The 14773-nt window shown below is 38.3% G+C and overlaps 1 protein-coding gene across 1 annotated transcript in view; it reads right to left on the reverse strand.

Annotated features, from left to right (window-relative positions):
• Nucleotides 1-14233, reverse strand: part of LOC140234770 (sodium/glucose cotransporter 4-like) — a 29312-nt gene extending 15079 nt beyond the window's left edge. The window contains exons 1-3 of the mRNA XM_072314806.1: nucleotides 14201-14233; nucleotides 4240-4359; nucleotides 91-162 (exon numbers count right to left, since the gene is read on the reverse strand). Coding sequence (XP_072170907.1) covers nucleotides 91-162; nucleotides 4240-4329 — 162 coding nt within the window. The 5' untranslated portion in view covers nucleotides 4330-4359; nucleotides 14201-14233. The remainder of the gene's footprint in view (nucleotides 1-90; nucleotides 163-4239; nucleotides 4360-14200) is intronic.
• Between the last annotated feature and the right edge of the window lie 540 nt (nucleotides 14234-14773).

Genomic DNA, 14773 nt, shown 5'->3' on the forward strand with positions numbered 1-14773 from the left:
TATCGACCCCATGAAAGACCAGCTGAATATGGGCTATTCAGCCATCTTCTTAGATGGAAAATGAAATAAAACCCCCCAAAACAACCTTACCAAATACCACGGCATCTGTCGACCGGCGAGGAAGTAGCCACTGGTGCTGTCTTTACCTCCACCCCAGGCGGCCTGGAAGAAAAGGAAAGATCCACAACCCTCTTCAGATGGATAAGAGTTGAGATGGATAAGGACCATACCAAGAATAACTTGACATTTTTACACAACTTCTGGCTTTCTTTTGGGAAGGGTGGGGGTCAGAAAACGAAGAATAGTCTCCACAAACCTCATTGTCTCGTCAGGAATTTTGTCATCAATCAGATCTTTGTTGATTTGATTCAAATGAGGTTTCCTTCCGTTGAAGATCAGGTTCTCAGCTATGAATTTCAAGGCTTGATTCCTGTTTAGTATTCTTTGTATTTCTCATTGATGTGTCTTGTACGAAGAATAAGATTTCATAAAGAGTTGAATGAGTTGAATACAAGTACAACAAGTACATATCCAAGAAATTGCCAACGTTGAACAAATTTGAACAAACCTTATCTTTAATATAAACACACACTTGAGAAAAGAAGTACAACATTAATGAAGTAGGCATGTGTATATAATATAATTATAAAATGCTTTGGTTTCTATTGCACACTGATTCAAGAAAATCATCTGAACAGAATAATGATACAAACGAAAAATAAATAGAAAGTGCAAATACGAAGGAATCGAACATAAGGGCAAGTTAATAGACCAAAAGCGGGTCTACTAAGTAGATTACCCAACAGATTCCTTAAGAGATGCAATTAGAGGGGAGATGTAACGGTCAGTATCTACCGTATGTGAGGTATGGTTGCTGAAAAAAAACCCTAGGATTATATATATATATATCCCTTCAGCTCAACAGCATAAACTATCATGATCATTGATATAGGGATCAAATGATACCTGGACATAGGTGGCCGGTCCATTTTGATTTTTGTTTTGTGTTGTCTTTTTTTTTCCGTCGAACATACATATTTTTTCCGCCTTGAAAATCTACAGAAACCTAGAGTAGACAATCTGTATTTTGTTTCTATTTTTATGACGTTACGTGGCTTGCCTTTATTTTGAGCTAGAGAGAGAGAGAGAGAGAGAGAAAAAAAGAAAAAGAGAGACACAAGGAGAGAGGGGAGAGAGGGATAGAGAACGTATTCTCGTATATCTGTATATATCTTTATTTGTTGCATCCATATTCGTGACGAGACGGGGACGTCACGAATTTAACTATGAGCAAGGTTCAAAAACTCAAGATTCTCTGTTTAAGATATATCATCATAATAATGAAAGCTCACAATCATGTTGACATAAAAGTTTGAGGTCGTGGAAAACTTTTTCTCACACTTATATTCACATTAAGACAAACTGGATAAGGTACACACGCCGAAGCGCATTAGAGAGGTAATCAAACAAAGGGTCGCACAAAGAGTTAAAAAAATATATAAAAAAGCTTCATCTTGCGAATATTGACTTGGCAAATATTTTCATATTTGACTTTTCCTTCTGTCAGCTTTTTACTTTTTTTTCAATGTAAACCATCTAGATAACAAACATCTACAACTCGTCACGGCCCCGAAAATTCTATAAGAAACAAATCACACGATGGATCAAACGTCCTTCGTTTGATTCTCCTGATTTTTTTTGAGTGATAGGAGAATATTTTCATGAAAACGTACATGGAGAAAATAGAATGTCAAAAACCGAGATTTCAGAGGAAGCTGCATCTTAAGGGCAAGATTATTTTCGATACAACCAATATAATGACAGAATGCACCATTCACAATAGCAAACATAAGAAAATAAATAAAGCAACATTTTCATATTCGTCTAATATTCAAAATCAAAATCCATTTATTTTCCAGATATCAAAACAAAAGTAATTAATTGTTTGCAAAGTGTTCACAACAGATGCTGTAGTATAGTCAAAGAGTCTGGGGAATTTAGTATCAAACATGTTAATGTTGTTGTTGTTGTTGTTTTTTTTTTTGTCCCCCATTATCCCCCACTGTACTTTCGTAGATCTATTTCAACTGCAAGCAATAACATTTTGTGGCAGCACTAATACACTGAGATCCTAGAACCCTGAGTTATTTTTTAAAGCTATGAACGTTGACGACAACAGCGTCCCTTGGGCTTCCAAATTCAAGTTTTGGGGGATTTTGCAGTGTAACTCTGATTTTTATATGAAGAAATTACTTTTTTCCTCTCAATTGTATGGTGTGAATAAATATTCGTGCTACATAATTATTGCCTTTTACCCGATTTTATTATGGAACCTTACACGTCTGAACAAACTGGGTCCCATCACATTCTAATGTTCTCCTGTAAGTCTTGCATTGTAAGATTAAAATCACCAGTACAACTGTACAGACTAGTATGGTTATTACTACATCAAAAACAGTTGTCTATTCAGGTGAAGGCTTCGCTTAACGTGTTCTTCTGTACTTTTTGTTGTTTAAAATCATTGTGTTTATGTTTCACTTTTCTTTAGAGAGATTCGACGGATAATTGCGATTGACAAATTGAAATTGAAACACCGACATGAATAGTTTAACAGCCGATCCCATATCAAAAACACTGAATTTGTCTACAGTTCAATTCCCGCTGAATAGACTCTCAGGGCACGCTTTACAAATCTGCCAAATATAAACTTTAGAAGCCTCTCTGCTGATATCTATTAGGGACTAGACTCGATAGTTCTAGCGATATAAATCGTGTTTACCCGCTTGTAATGGGGCGTGCACATTTTTACGATGTTTTAACAACACTTCATTTCCAAATCATCTCTGTAATTTTCTCTCTCAGATCACAGAACCACTTAAGAACCTACCAATAAAGTATAGAGCGCTTATCTCACTAAAATGAATCGTTTTATGTCAGAATAATATATTCAGTGGCTCACCCATGACACATTTTAAGCCGTTTATCACATTATCTGGCCATGATCAATGTATAGCTTCTAAACACAGAGCCTAAAACGTAGAAACTAACAATTTTCCTGTATAATACACAAGTTGAGTTTAGTCTTCTCTACAGTTCCAGTAGTCATAAGTCATACTACTAGGTCAATACAGACTTTTCTTCTTCTTTTCAGTATTCCTTGAACGTGTGAGAAGTTGTTCAGAATTCGAATCACCTGCTGAATATATCTCATTTAAAATACATTAATTGCAAATGGAATCGCGGGTACTGCTTGCAAGCATTTTTAGGTTGCGGGTCGGATTCTACGTCAGCTCGAGTAAAGTATTCTGGTCATGCGTGATTCTTGTTTATTCCATATGGCTATATGTGCGTAATGCTCATTTGTAACGTTCTACATCCCACCTTTGCCTTGGTTTAACGTTCCCCTTCTCCTCATGTCCATTGCAGCATTTCAACGATTAACATGTGTTTGCTTGGATGGCGAGGCATATCCTTGTAGTGTAGATCATCCTTTTTTTTCTTTCTTTCTTTTTTTTTGCTCTGCTATGGGGCGACACGTACAGATCGTGTTTTCTTTATTTTACTAAATAGATTGTAAGAGAAAAACCTACTACCGCAAAATATCATGTAATAAGCATGATAACAAACAGCAGAAGGAGCATGTTGATTATAGTCTTTATGTTCTTTACTGCATGTGTCGAGAAAATGTATCTCCCTTTTTGTGCCAATAAGTCATTGATGTGAAACGTACAAGTATTACGAGTAAATTCGACATGCTAGGAATAATTATGTCGATGAGAAGCATTTTAATAAAGTTTAGTCTATGAACTCTACTAACTAGGGTTATATCAAATTCTAGTACTGCGATTGCTGTGTGATTTGTCCGATTCAATCTTCCTAAATGGGGTTATAATTGAAGAGTTTGTTTGCAAAAACCGATAAGTCCATATTTGCCAAATGGAGACAATTGCGATTAAAGGTCAAGAAAAATAAAAAGAATAATAAGAAAAAATGTCCTTCTTTTGGCCATAACTTCAAAGATGTACCTTTTATTATGTAGTGACCAATATATCATTTAAAAGGTATTATTTTGTACTTTATGACAGAAACCGTACTGCAAAATCTTCCAAAATGGACTTATCGGTTTTTGCAAACAAACTCTTCAATTGCTTCCTTATGAGTTTCAGTCTGGAGACTTTAAGATTGAAAACGACACCCTACTTGCTCTTGGAGAAAATAGATTGAGCGGTTTTTCCTTACCCATATTCCGATCGAGAAAACGGCAAGGAAATGGATGACGATGACGACAATGTCCCACGTCTCGAGATTGTTCGACGTCGTGTTCCCCATCCCGTTGATAATCCGTCAAAGAGCCAGAAACTTCGCAAAACCAGGACAAGATAACACCAAATCTGAGTACGAACATACAGTACAAGACAAAATATATATCAAGTTATTCTTGATACTTCAGTGATAATCAAAAAGCCAAGTAACCTATCAATGGAAGTTGTTAAACACGTTGATATAGCCAATTAATTTGAACTATGCTTTCCTTCGTAGATTTTAACTCTCTGCAACTCAAAATGGAGGAAGGAAGCACAGCAATCCACTACCCACCTGATAAAAATGATCTCACCTTGTCACTGTGCATGTGGAAGTAGATATAATGATGATTCAAATAGCTTCCCTGAAAGTACAGAAGCAGAATGGCGCATGTGCAGTATGACACTTGCTGGATAAATCTTCAAATATTGTATAACGAGGTCAGCACATCCACCCCTTTTACTTTAAAGCGCAATACAGTGCGGTGTTCGTTTGATTTGCAGAGCAGAAGTACAAATATCAATAAGCGTGACTATGTTTCAACAGAGGTCGTGTGTTTTGCGTTTTGGCAACAGTTTGGTTGAAAATCTCAAACGAATATGTATCATTTGTCACACTATTTTTTTTTTACCTTATACTTATCGCTCTGAAACCTAAACGAGAAAGTATCTTGTTTTGTTGTAGTTTTTATTTTCAAAATAGTGTTACACTTTTAAAAAGAAGGAAAATAAATAAATAAAAAAATGCTTGATTTTCTCTTAACCAACGGTAAATGCAAAAATTAGGGTGGGATGTAGGAATTCCGTCAAAGGGGGGCTGGGGGAATCAAAAATAATGATTGGCGGGAAAAAAAGAACTACCACAACAGGATTCAGCGCAATGTAGATGAAAACGGTAGTTTCTTTCAAAAAGTATAGCGCGGGAGCAAGTGCCCCCCCCCCCCTTTTTTTTTTTTTTTTTGCTAAAAAAGAAAAGAAAACCGTTTTGTTCAATAAAAAATGAAAACGAAATCAAAGGGGGCGCCCGGTATCCGCCACTGAAAATGTCTGTGGAAATTTTGCACATCAAGTAAAGCATTTCAAGGTATTACTATCATGCACCTCATTTCTCTTTCCCTTTATAATTTCTCTCCATCCCTCTGTGTCTCATATAATATATTGATTGGTTTTTATCTACTCAAACCTTGTTTTAGTGCCGAGTGGCTTTGAAATATGCCCTAAATTGAATGCGTCAGTGATTAATTTCTGCTCGAAACAAACCCTACTTTCTTTTAGTTGGCTATTATATGTGCAGTGTTCTATATATGCAATGAAATTCTAAAGTATCTGCGCAGTCACTGCTGGATGAGAAGACTACTACAGTGTATGATGTCACATGCGTACAACGATATAAGGAAAATGATAAAGAGAATTTCACAAAATGTTACCTTTTGAAAAAAGGAGTGTACATTTCCTAGACTTGTCACTGACGTATGTTATTATTCCCCTTGCCTTCTGAAACAGGGAAGTCAAGTGACCTCTTTTTAAGCGAGAAAAGTGAAAATATGTTTAATTTTCTTCATATTTTCTTTATAAAGCTGTACACATGTGAAATCACAAGCTGTATTAGTCTTCTCATCCAGCAGTGAAAGCGCAGAAACTTCAAAAATTCATAACTTTTAAACGGATTGTCCGATTTTTCTCAAACTCTCAATGATGTGTTCTACTAATATTGCTGCATTCACTCAATCCACATGTCTATGAAGGTGAACTCGTCCTTTAATGCCACAGGAGTTATCACATTTTTTTTTTTCCGAGTTGGTCTCAAAGGAGAACTAGGCTATGGTTTTAAACATAACAGTTGGAAAGTTCTTTTGATAATCTTTAAATCGAATCTAATCGATCTAACACTCAAGTGCACACATAGATTATTTAGAGAGTAGGGTTGTAAACATGAACCATTGTATGTTTAGATTTGGCCGGCAGTAAGTAAACTAACCCTGTTAACGCCCCACAAAAAACAGCCTGCTAATGCCAAGTGGAACGTCAAAATATCACCAGGCAAAATACATTTAGACAAATTTCCACGCGCTCACACACCCATTTTTTTTTTTGTTTAGATATAAACACCTCGCCCCTGCCACCCACATGTGTATATAACAAACAAAACAATACAATACACATCAACTACCTGAAGCCAGAGTGCAATGATCACTCTGGCGTGCTTTGATGGGGCTGGTGGGGGGGGGGGGGGTGGAGTGGGGCAGAATACAATGTAAATTTCTATTATTGCCAGTCGATGTCTAAAGTACAGGAAGGCGGTGGTTTCCTTAAAGTTAGGAAAATAAAGAGTATGCAATAAAGTATTCCTAGACCCAAAACACGTCCAAAACAACAATGATGTTACGAAAATGGAAGGACCACATGCAGATGAATAGATCTGCTTGTAAATAATTGTATGTTTGTTGTATGTAACGGATTAAAGCAATTACGAAAAATGAAATATAGACCTATGATATTTTGTATCGTACCATTGTACTGTTCATATAACCTGCCAGATAATACCCGCTTAGGAGAAGGCGTTGATGATGCTAAATCATTCATCAGCTATATTGTTTTAATCGTACTTTTGAGCAGTAAGACTTTTGCTCTAATCATAATCGACTTCAATAATGAGCACCATTTAACACGGATGACATTTGTTTTCAATTGTCTCAACATGTCCCATGTTTTGATCAGCCCTAATTTTCTCAGCCCATGTCTTTGAACTCCACACAAACTGGTATTGTCCCGATTGCGCATGCATAATGACTACCCAGAGACTGTCTTGTTGATAAGAAACGCCCAAAGCAAATATTCCATAACTCCCATGCACAAGCAACCGCTCTTTGAAAGAAAGAACAGGAAGAAGAAGGAGAAGGAGATAGTAAATACAGAAGACAGATAAGAACCCATCTTGTCACGCGGTGAAGGTGTGCTTTTAAAAGCGGTCCAAAGTTTCCAGAATGGACTTTCATCTTTAGGTAAACGATGTAGGGGAGGTATATGTTTGCTAACTGTATATTACTGGGTCGGTATAATATATTCATGGCAAAGCCATAGCGGACATAGGCGGCACAACCTCAAGACGTTTGTATAACAGCAAATATCGTGTTGCGAAATCGCCGGCCTAAGATTCAGACACTATCTTCTGTATTTCTCATGTTAAAAGTGCGAATGTTTTGGATTAGTATGTTTGATGTTCCATCTTTCCTACATACTGCTTGCTAGATTGCATGTGGAGGTTCCTTTCACTTTGTACATTTTTAGATGGTAGTCCTAAGTGTCGCTCTAAACAATGTCTCTGAAATGTAGTTGTTGGCTTAATCGTTTATTGTATTTTAGAGTGCTTTTCAACAAAAATCCACAACGAAAGACTCCGGGCTGTAACCACGATATATCTTAATGTGTGTGTAGACATCTAAGGATAATGAAAACGAATAGTTTTAGAAGTAATCTATAGATATAGATGGATAGGGAGAGGGGAAAAAGAGGGAGAGACAGAGATAGAGAGGAAACATAGTTATAATTGAAGCGTTTGATATGTTGAATTGACTTCTCTGCTGTGGTATTATGAAATATTGGTATGTACAGTTTTTATGTATAGGTATTATGGATTTGCATAATGTATTCGTATATTGTGATTATGTATAATAATATGTTAAAGACGCCTTTTGTAGTATGTTGACTGTTACAGGTTGTAAGGGGGAACTCATCGTTTCAGTAGAGTCAATGCTGCGAGATAACAGATTTACATTTCTTCCTTAGTTTGAAGCACAGAGTACAGTCATATTTCGGTCTTGTGCAGTATACGCACCAGGTCACAGGTAAACAGAGACACTGTTCCCTTGATTTTCTGCCGTGCACCCCGCCCCCTCCCCTTTGAGAGAGAAAGAGGGAGTCTATGAAAAGTTGACGTCTTATTTTAATTTGATTTGGGTTTAGTTGATTCGATTCATTCTATGTAGGCTGTTTTCTTTTCAAATACATTACTTCTCTGTAATTTCATTACCATTGTACAATATTATGAAACATGCACACTTGATTAATACTCTTATCACTTATTCGTATCATATAATTTACAATACATTCGTAAATCATTGTACCCTATAAGTATATGTGATGTACAAGGACGATAGAGGGAGAAATAGAGAGGGGACGGGAGAAGGGGAGGGACAGAGATTAAGGGAAGTGGTTGGAGGCGGGGAGGAGCAGGGAGTCCCGCAATCTGCCATATCCATCTGTGATCTCTGAGGGCGCAGAATTCGCCAGCAGTAAACGACAATACTGTTGAACGTTGTCTTCTATTCATAGTGACCATGCACCAACACTTGGAAAGGTAATAACGATTGTTACATCTGCGTTTCTTTCTAGCAATCTCGAATTCTGGGCAAAAAAAAAAAAATAAATAAAAAAAAAATAAATTCGAGAAGTCTGTTTTGGGAGCACGTCACGAGACCGACACCCACGAGTCATACATTCCATGAGTTCGACACTCAAACAAGGCCCACGAGTCATTAAGCCCCTTGTGGTAGCGTGCTCTTAGTCCATTTTCGTCCACGGGTCTCCTTCGGGAATATTTACTAAAGAGGTCAATGGTTCCGTCCCTTTTTCCTTGTTGAGATATTTCGCCAATTGCGATAAACCAAAAGAGGGCGCAAATTTTCCGATTGCAAAAATAATGAGACCACACCCAACGTTTCGTCCCTACCAGGACTTTTTTTATTGGTGCGATGTTTTGCCAATAATTGTGTATGCGGAGTTCATGGTTAGCGCATGTCTCATTTAACCCCTACAACACCGACTTTCAAGTAACATGGACTCATGGACATGTATTGTGATCAGGAATTCCATGTTGAAGCATTTTATCTTGTATTAAATCAATGTTGATAAAGTGGCTGTGGTGATTTTGCTATTCAAAATAGTGTTAATAGATGACTAAAGTCTTACACCTGTACGTTCTAATCTAGTCTGAAACAAATGCATTGTACTGATATAATTCAGATTCTGATAGTTGCCCGAGGATTCTTTTCGTTTTTCAGTCAGTGGCAAGTACACAGACATTCTCATTTGACCTTTGTTTTGCACATGCCCAAATCACAACCGTGAATACCCTTACTGCGACAAATCGAGAGAGGGCGCAGGTTTTCTGATTGCGATATTTATCAAACCATGGACCTAATATTTTTATATGGACTATTCACGACAGTCTTTCTTTGATGTAATGATCGTCGCCGACACATGATTATGTGCATCTTAATAACTACATCCAGGTGTCTGGACAATTACGATTGTGTGATCATGTATCGTCACTAACAAAAGAATCGTTTCCCTCATTTCAGTCTTCTTTCGCTGATGGGCCTTTTTCAGACGGAAATGTCTTTGAATAAATACAAATGATGAAGAGCAGCAAACCCGAGATCATGACAAATTTTGTGTCAAAAGATGGATAATTGCTGTTTCGCACTCGCATAAGACCTTGCCTAATGGCAAGATATACCTGTTCTCTACCATTACCGACCCCTTTTGCTCTGGAATAAGCTGCGGAAAAGTGAAATATTGAGATCACAAATGACAATCATTCTGTCAAAATGTTAGACTTCTTTTAAAAACTGGCTGCTTCTCCCAAGCGAAATTGTTGAGAACAGGTATGATTTCCTTACATACACCGCAACTGCACATTCACTTTACTTGATTTTTGTGAGTTACTTCCTTCTGCGCATATAGTTTTAGATTTCTCGAATCTCCGTCTTGTTCTTCCCGCTTGCTGCGGTGACGATCATGGGATCAAAGCAGTGAAGCATGCTAAAAATGTCTTTGTGGCGCTTTTGGGATGTACAGGTGCATGAATTGATTAACGCTACGGTGAATGTCCATGTGTATTAGGGTGGGATTTCACGGAGCACGCGAACGATTTGCGAAGGACGCGAATGACAAAATCCAACATTTGGAAAAGTTTTTCTCCGAATGTGTTCCGACAATGAAGCCGAAAACTATTCTTGCGCAATTTGTGCGAAGTTTCCACGACGTATGTGCGAATGTCGTGTGTATCATTGCTAAAGTACAGCATGTTACGTACACGAAGAACACGCGACGGAAATGCGAACGAAAAATTTTCAATAATCATGGGAGAAAATGTATACCTAAGGAGAGGTGGAAGCTGTCTTCAGTTGAATTTTTTTCTTTGTTCTGTTTCTCCTTTCTTTTTCTCTCATTTCTCTATCGCGTGCTTGCCTACATTTTTTTTTTTCCTGTTTAGGACCTATCTCCACTAGTAAAGCATTTGATTTTTTAGCAGTTCCTCCCACACATAATCTCTATAGTTCAAATGAAATTTTACATATTTGAGATTAATTTTTAGTGCATTCTGCGATTTTTTTTTGTATATTATATCAAATATTTCTTTCTCTTTGCTAGTTTTTTAATTTCTTTTGTTACTATAGTTGTTAATAATTCTTTGATGTTTAGATGTATTCTACGATTTTTATCTGTAGATAACGTATAAGTCATACATCTCCCAAACGTGCGGTAAAAGTTCGCGAGAATGTCTCAAAAGGTACGCGAACAGTTTGCGATTACGTCGTAAAATGATCGGAAAAACTTCGCAGATTTCGCGTAACATACGCGAGACATTCTCCAAAGTTTCGGAGTCCATTTGGGATTTCACGAACATTTTGCGAATATCGCGCGTGTCTTGCGAAGGTCTTGCGCCTATGACGAAGCTTTAAAGACACTTTCGAGAACAATTCACGAGCAAATCCCGACTTAGTGTGCGGAAAAGGTTCGCAAAAAATTTCAAACTTTTTTGAAATTCTCGCCGAAGTAAAAACGACATTCGCGAACAATTGACGACGCTTCCGAACCCTCACGTTTGTTTGGCGATCTTTTGCAGACTAAAATGCGAATGCTGGATTTTGCCATTCGCGTCATTCGCAAATCGTTCGCGTGCTCCGTGAAATCCCACCCTTAGGTCCGTGATCAAACAGGGCGCCCGAGGGTGTTTTTTTTTTTTTTTTTTTTTTTTTTCCTGTTGTTCTTTTCCTCTCATGCATATTGCGGTCGTTGGTGTATTTCAATTCTTGGGCGTCACGCCCCCTCACGGCTTGTCGTGTACACTGGATTACAGCAACGAGTAAAGAGGGGCGAAGCTAGACTACCATAATGATATACTCTATGATTGGCGCGGGAGGGGGAGGGGGCGGTAAAAAGTAATCCCAGTACCTCATGAGTTCTAATTACATTATACATGATTAAAATATACATGAATTACAAAATAAGTTCATAAGGATGGTTGGTAGATATAGAGAAAGAGTTCTCTAGACACATCAAAAAGTTGTATTTACCTGTGACAGTTTCGATGACGGGCTGTGGAGCCGGGAAATGTGCAAACGCCGGGAAATGTGCAAACGCCGGGAATTGTGCAAACGTCTCGCCGGGAAATGTGCAAACGCCGGGAAATGTGCAAACGTCTTGCCAGGAAATGTGCAAACCCCGGGAAATGTGCAAACGTCTCGCCGGGAAATGTGCAAATTTCATCAACGGGAAATGTGCAAACATGACGCCGGGAAATGTGCAAAAGTTCAATTTTGCCGGGAAATGTGCAAAACGTCGCCGGGAAATGTGCAAATCATTTACTTTAGCGATAATGTGTATAAAGATAGTAGATAAACTCCATATCAAAACTGCCCATGAACTTCCACCATTTAGATTTTCTTAATGAAATCCTTGACAGATTTTCAACAAAGTTGGCAGGTAGCACGATTATGGCAATGGGATCTCAATTTGTTTATATAGCAGCCACCCCCCCCCCCCGAAAAAGGGGAGGGGGGCTCAATTAAGTCCCAGAACTACGGGATTATCGAAATTCTTCTTGTATTATATAACCAAATAAGAATGAGCTAGGATGGTTCTTTAACCCTAAAGGGGCCGGGCTTTTTTTTGACTATGCTCAGACCGGGGGGGGGGGGGGGAGGGGATGGATTCCGCCCCCCCCCCCCCCCATGAGATCTCGGCCATTCTGCCCCCCCCCCCCCCCAAGGAAAAACGCAGTATCTACATCCAGCTCCATTTCTAAACAACCGAGATATTCACCATTTTATCTTTTTGCCAAAGCCCCTGGAAAATATACTCTTTTGAAAAATTCCTTCATTGTGGAATTTTAGTCTATCTAGCTACCAATTTTCATGGAAAATATCATTTTGTGTTTTTGTTTTGTTTTTCAGTTATTGATGAAAATGTAGATACTTTGGGGAAACCCCACGCAATTGACTGATTTCCCCAAGGAAAAACGCAGTATCTACAATGGAACGAATTTCCCCAAGGAAAAACGCAGTATCTACAGCGGAATGACTAGGATTAATCTTCTGCCATAATTATGTATGCATGTATACATCATTGTTCAAGTATTCTCTGGCCCTGGGGGATGCATCCTCCATCCCCCCCCCCCCCCATCTATGCCCTGATTACAGAGTAGGCTTCATAAGATTATTAAATAACAGATCGTTCTTGGAACGTTTTGCTTAAAAGTGTATCCCAGACCGATCTTGCTGTAGGCCTAACGTTACGTCGATACGTGTTTAATATGAAGCTTGCCAGGGCTGTAATGTGATGCTACATGGCCTAGCCGCTAACTAGCATCTAGAATACTAGATCTAGATCTGTACAGTCTAGGTTACAGTCTGTCTAGACCAAAATAAATCTAAATCGGATGTCTGGACCTAGATCGATCTAGACTAGGTCTAGTTTTTATATCGTTTATTCTAGGCTGGCTACGTAGCAGGCTACACGAGTCTACCGCCTAAGGCTATACATGCACGATGCTCACAGAAAAAAAAAATAGCCTAACGTTAGAACTGCAGAAGGTTTAAGCCCTACACGAGCCAGGACTCTTTGATTAGAAAAAAAAAAATACATCTAGAACCGGTCTAGAATGAAGTGACATCCGCTCTCTAGGCCTATTCCTTCTGGATTGAACCTAAGTTTAACGTCATGTAAATTTGTAATGTAACTTTTTTTACTTGTAAGTTATGTAGCATGCAGCATGGGATCATGCATGCATTTTACGCAACCCAGTCTCGCTAACCGGTTAGGGTCTAGACACTGTCTAGATCCGATAAGAATTAAAATACAACTTATTCTTAACTTTCTCTATTTCGTCCATTTACCGTGGGTACCTATTTTTCCCATGAACCCTAATCTATAGTATTGTCAACTCTGTAATTTTAAGACATAAGTATGGTATGGAGTAACTATACACAGCCCAGTCGCCGCTGTACATACGTAGCGCTGTATTCGCCTACCGTATTAACAGCGTCTGGTCGGGCTAGGTATGGAGTAGATAATTGAACATTGACACTTCACTAGACTTAGGATTCTAAAAAGTGGTTAAGTTTTAGACTTCTTACTGCAGGCCTGCCCTAGAGTAGGCCTATTCAAGTCCTACACTAGATCTTTCTTTAGACTTTCGGAATACGGACCCTGAAAGTTCTGATTAACGTTAAGTCTAACATTAGAAAAGAGACGCAAGACTCAAACGTTGGGCATAGCCTACTGTCTAGACAAGTCTAAAAGACTTAGAGACTTAGATCTAAGGGAGGGTGTAACATGTTACATAACCTGACGTTTATCCGATACAACACAAATAGATCTATTGCCTTTCGAAGAAACTTTCGGATTTGGAGCCTTAGGAATTTTGACAAGGGTCTAGGCCTAACAAAGTTACTTCACAACAGTACAGTTTCACACGAAGCGAAGTAAACACAAATGTATGCATTTGTGTTTACCTCGCTTCGTGTGACAAACATGCATTGTGTTTACTTCGCTTCGTGTGACAAACAATCAGCTTTATTCTTTCAATATTGAAATAGTTTTGAATAACTTACTCATTATCTGCAGATAAATTTTTCTTGAGGGCTAGGCTCACGAGTAATTTTCCCCACGACAACATTTTGTTTTATTCCAAGTACACACTCCCACTGTATGCTGACTAGCCGGGCCCTGTGCTGACTGCTGCACAGCATCAGTGCAGCTAGCTGCAAGCTAGCTGTCAGTGTTGTGTTGTATTGTTTAGTTAATGTGCACTCGGTTAGTCTTAATCACACACTGTGTTTTATATTAGGATCACGATCTCATCAAAATATTTACTAATCAGTATTGTTTCGGTTAGATATTTTGAACATTATGTCTTATCATTGAGCAAGTATATCTAAAGAAAGTAATTTACGTTCAAATTACAGAACAACCGGCAAAGTATTCACATATATAAATAACAGTGTCTGGTAATTAAGACTAGCTTTGTAGATACTGCGTTTTTCCTTGGGGAAATATTCATCATGTAGATACTGCGTTTTTCCTTGGGGAAAGTGCAAGTTGAGTGTAGATACTGCGTTTGGCAGTTACGGAAAAGTGGCTTTCTAAACATTTTTTCAAAAATCTGAATATGTCATATGAAGAAG

Source organism: Diadema setosum, chromosome 11 (assembly GCF_964275005.1).
Source record: "Diadema setosum chromosome 11, eeDiaSeto1, whole genome shotgun sequence".
NCBI lineage: Eukaryota > Metazoa > Echinodermata > Echinoidea > Diadematoida > Diadematidae > Diadema > Diadema setosum.